At 38.0% G+C, this 4,759-nt stretch overlaps 2 protein-coding genes across 2 annotated transcripts; both read left to right on the top strand.

Annotated features, from left to right (window-relative positions):
* Positions 1 to 457: 457 nt before the first annotated feature.
* On the top strand, positions 458 to 1,088 carry LOC125502784 (the record flags this gene model as incomplete). The annotated part of the gene is given in 1 exon segment (XM_048662040.1): positions 458 to 1,088. A coding segment is annotated over 1 exon segment (447 nt), but the record flags the coding sequence as incomplete, so codon positions are not given.
* Positions 1,089 to 1,114: 26 nt separating this feature from the next.
* Positions 1,115 to 2,478, top strand: LOC109534049. The gene is made up of 2 exons (XM_048662039.1): positions 1,115 to 1,898; positions 1,960 to 2,478. Exons 1-2 carry the CDS (start codon positions 1,140 to 1,142, stop codon positions 2,404 to 2,406), a joined length of 1,206 nt encoding a protein of 401 aa, XP_048517996.1. The 5' UTR covers positions 1,115 to 1,139; the 3' UTR covers positions 2,407 to 2,478.
* Positions 2,479 to 4,759: the final 2,281 nt, after the last annotated feature.

Raw genomic sequence — 4,759 nt, 5'->3', positions numbered from 1 at the left:
TTTTTGTGGATTGTTCTTTTGTTAAAATTGTGGAATTATTCCATTGAATTTTATGGCAATTATCAAATGCATGTTGACAAATGTGTGATTTATGATATTCTCTGTTTTTTATGTATCATTGGTGTTCTTTGAGTCTTTTGTGTAATGGTCTTGAGGTTTCTCCTATATAAAATTTATTGCATTCAAAAGAAATTTTATAAATTACATTTTTTGTATTTTCAATTATATCATGAGGTTTTGTTCTGAAATTTTACTTCTAATTGTATTTTCAGTTTTGAAGATAGTCCTAATATTACATTTTTTACCTACTCGTTTAATTTGATCTGAAAGTCCCGGAATAAATGGAATGAAAAGGTTCGTAATAGGTTTATTTTGATTTTGTTTTGTTCGTGGGAATTCTAAATAAAAAAAAATAATTCAAAATAAAAAATAACTAAACAGCGTGCTTCCTTTCCAGCCAAATGGGGAGTTGGAGAACCTGAAACTGCTCGATCATCAACTGATTAGAGACACAACTCCCGTTCATGATCTCTCCTACTTTTTGTACTCTGGAGGGTCCAAAGCGGACTTTGACAAACTGGATGAGTATCTGGAGCTCTACTATCGGAGTTTTTCCAGTTTCGCCACGGAGCTGGGATTTGATCCGAAGGAACTGTTTCCCTTCGAGGCGTTGAAGCGCGACTGGAAGCGGTTCGCTCTTATGGGCGTTTTTATGGGGATTATGCTGTGGGAGGTCAAGTTCATGTCCAAGAAGGAGATACAGAAATTGGGCGTTGGTACCACTGATGAGCAGGAAATGCAGAAAAGCTACACCGAGTATGCCAAAGTGGTTCGCCAGCATCCGGAGTTTCTCAAGAATATTAGCAATATCATCATCCATGCAGCTGAATATGGAGTAATTTAAGGCGATTTGTCCAGAGCGCAATTTTAATTGCATTATGAAATGTTGTGTTAGTAATTGTAAGCGATTGATTAGCCGTTGCGCAATACCTATCGTCACCTAAAAAACTGTCTACTTGCGTATTAGTTAATGCTTATCTAATCTGTCCAACCTTCTCTAAATATATCACGCCAAACCTTTTGCCCAACCAAACCTTTTGCCTACTCAAAACCGTATGAGTTTTAAGTGAGAAGACATCATGACTGCATCTGAACGAGTTCAAGAGATTTTAAAGCTGGTCGCTGAAGCTGAAGGAGTACAAACTTGTGAAATCTTCGCTAATGATACTGTTTTCAATGGTGATGGAGGTTCAAGTGAATGCTTTCGAGGCTCCATTCAGAGCAAAGATGCGAACGGCGCGAAGATGATCAAGGTGTTCATCAAAGTGAAGCCACCAAGACAAATGGCAATTACTGGAGCTGTTTTTATAAACGAGGTGAATTTCTATTCGAAAATTTACCCGGAATTGGACAGATTCCAACGACTCCGGGGCGTTGAGCAGCCTTTTGATAAAATCCCCAAATTCTTCTGTGGCAGTCTGGAGGAGTCTCGGGAGTACTTGGCTTTCCCCGATTTACAAGCAGAAAACTACACTCTTTTCGAAAAAAGCCAACCCTTGGACGAAAAACACCTGCAAGCTATATTTGCGACTTACGGCAAGTTCCATGCGCTGACTTTCGCATATAAAGCCAGCAATCCAGAAAAGTACCGAGAATTAACAGCCCCAGCTTTTGATATTTATGGCACCCTTTTGGAGAGTAGGACAAAGGACATGAAGGGCACTTTCCAAACAGTACTGGACTACATTAAAGATACCGATCAACAAGGCGCTGACAAAGTTCAGATGTTTTTAGACGACTTTGAAACTTCCAGATCAAGAGGCTGTAAGTATGAGGGTCAATATTCGGCTTGGAATCATGGAGATTGCTGGTCAAACAATCTGCTGTTCAAATATCTGGTTAGTAGCCTTTAGCGACTATTCGCTGATTAGCTCTTTGATTGATTTGTGGTCTTTGCAGCCGAATGGGGACTTGGAGGACTTAAAACTCCTCGACCATCAATGCGGAAGAGATTCGACTCCCGTCCATGATCTGTCTTACTGTTTCTACTCCGGAGCCTCCAAGCCCGACTTTGATAAACTGGACTACTATCTGGATTTGTACTACCACAGTTTTTCGAAGTTCGCCAAAGAATTGGGCGCTGATCCAGACAAACTGTTGCCTTTGGAAGCTCTGAAAAGCGACTGGAAAAAGTACGCACTTATGGGCATTTACATGGCCTTCATGGTCTGGGAGTTCAAGTTGTTAGACAAGAACGAATTCCAGGCTAGAATTGCTGAAACTTCGAAAGGTCAAGACATGATGGAAGAATTTTTTGATATAATTAAGAAAAGCCGAGAGCATCCTTCATATAAGAAGACTCTTGCGGATATTTTGATCCACGCCGTTGAATATGGGATAATTTAGCAACCGATTAAATGGCCCAAGTGTTTGCCTGTTTATTTAAATAAATACTAGCACATTTCAGTTCTCCCTCTTCGAAACAAGTTTTGCTGAATAATTTCGACTGATTCTTAGATCAGACCCAGTGGTTACACAGCAGATAACTCGGCGTCTAGTGCCAATTTAATGAAAAAATCGATCTTGTGAAACTTTCAAGTTCACACTTACACTTTTTAAGGACAGTGCGTTTAAATAGCAAGAATTATCCAGGATCTCCTGCGATTTTAACAAAAATTTGTCAATTCTCAGATTCAACTCACTACTATATTCTGCGAAACTTTCCAGTTCGTACTTGTCTTACAGTGGTAGTTACAAATGTTTAAAGAAAACCACGCTTTTAACTAGGGACGTTCATTTTATCTCCGTGTAAGCGGCACTCAACAAACAATTCAGACCCTAATGCGATTTTAACGAAAAGTTTTCAGATCCCAGATTCAAGTCCCTAATATGCCTTGCTAAACATTGAAGTTTATACTTGTTCCCCATCAGTGATTGTTTAAGAAGATCGCGCTTGACTCGCGTTGGAACTGCGGAGAAAAGAGAATCGAGTAATGATTTGGATCAGAACGTCCCAATTCGCAGATTTAACAGCAATGTTCTGCAAAACTTTCAAGTTCTTACTTGCATCAAGTTGGGATATACAAATTTTTGAAGAAAAGCGCGCTTTTGACTAGATACCTTCATTTGTAGACCCGCGTTGAAACAGCAGGGAGAAATCAGGGTCACGGGCAATTTTAACAAAAAAAATCTCATTTCTCAGGTTCAGCTCTTTACTATATCTTGTGGAACGTTCAAGTCCATACTTGCCTCACGTTAGTAGCTACGAATCTTCTAAGGCAATCGCAACTGTATTTTAAGTCTCGCGTTTAAACAGCGGGAAAAAATCAGAATCTGTTGTGATTATATTGTAAATTTCTGAGTTTTTAGACTCAAATGTCTGTTATATTTTGCAACACTTTTAACAGACGCTTAGTCTGCGAATTAAGAAATGTACACCAAAATTGCAACTAGAATATAAAAAGAACGAACCCACTCGAAAGCGCACTCGCTTTAAAAAATTCGTAACTACTAACTTGGGCTCCAACGAAATTTRGAAATTTTTCGAGATATAGAAAATTATCGGCTTTGAGAATGGCAAAATTTTCATTACAATSGCACTAGATCCTAATTTTTTTCAACGTTTTAAACGCGCRTCTAAAAATGAACGTTACAAGTCAAAAGCRCGCCCTCTCTAAAAACTTCTTATACGAGCCTCCACAAAGTGGAAAGTTTCYATAAATTRCAAYCTATAATACAATACAATTGCATCTAAAAAAAAAAGAAATTGTCATTAGAATCACACTAGATGCTGATTTTTTTCTTGCTGTTTAAATGCGAGTGTAAAAATGAACGATTCCAGTCAAAAATGAGCTTTCTTTTAAAAAATTGTAAATTCTTCTCTGGACCGCCGAGGTTTGCAAGGCTTAGCAGAGGGCCGACTCTGAGGATGGGGAAATTTTCATTGAAATCGCACCAGATTCTGATTTTTTTCCTACTATTTAAATGCGCGCGTTTTTAAAATAAATGTTTCCACTCAAAAGCGCGATTTCTGGAAAAAATTAGTAACTACTAACCAGAGCCGCAATAGAATTTAAAAAATTTCCGAGATATAGTAGATTCTTCGGTTTAAGATTGGCGAAATTTGCATTAAAATCGCACTAGATCTTTTTTTTTTGTCTTTTAAACGCGTCTAAAAATGAACGTACCAGTCAAAAGCGCGCGGTCTCTAAAAATACCATAATTTCTAATCTGAGCTCTCTACAAAGTTGAAAGTTTTTCCAGAAATTTTACATAATTGCATGTGAGAACAAAGTAAATTTGCTTTGGAATAGCACTAGATACTGATTTTGTTTTGCTGTTTAAATGCGCGTCTACAAGAACGATCCCAGTAAAAAATGCGCATTCTTTAAAACATTGTAACTTCTACTCTGGGCCGCGTACGAAGTTTCCCAAGATTTAGTACAAGCACGAATCTGAGGATGCGGAAATTTTCATTGAAATCGCACAAAATTCTGATTTTTTTCTGCTATTTAAACGCGCGTCTAGAAATGAACGTTTGCAGGCAAAGGCGCGCCTTCGTTAAAAAATCGTAACTCCTAATCTAGACCGCGTACGAATTAAAAATTTTCTGCAAACATAGCAGATATGCGAATCTCAGAAAAGAAAAAACAATTGCCAAAACCACAATACATTCTGATTTTTTCCTGCTATTTAAACGCGCGCGTCTATAAAATGAATGTTTCCACTCAAAAAGTTGCTCTCGGTAAAAAAATCGTAA

This window comes from Dendroctonus ponderosae, unplaced genomic scaffold, assembly GCF_020466585.1.
Source record: "Dendroctonus ponderosae isolate FM_Combo_2020 unplaced genomic scaffold, Dpon_F_20191213v2 Dpon_F_20191213_10, whole genome shotgun sequence".
NCBI classification, from domain to species: Eukaryota; Metazoa; Arthropoda; class Insecta; order Coleoptera; family Curculionidae; genus Dendroctonus; species Dendroctonus ponderosae.
The sequence above is the reverse complement of the archived record's forward strand: the minus strand, read 5'-3'. Positions and strand labels throughout refer to the sequence as shown.

Coding starts and splice junctions, on each gene's coding strand:
- LOC109534049 (XM_048662039.1), top strand. CDS start 1,140: ATGACTGCATCTGAACGAGTTCAAGAGATTTTAAAGCTGGTCGCTGAA. Junction 1,899..1,959: donor ATCTGCTGTTCAAATATCTG/GTTAGTAGCCTT, acceptor TGGTCTTTGCAG/CCGAATGGGGACTTGGAGGA.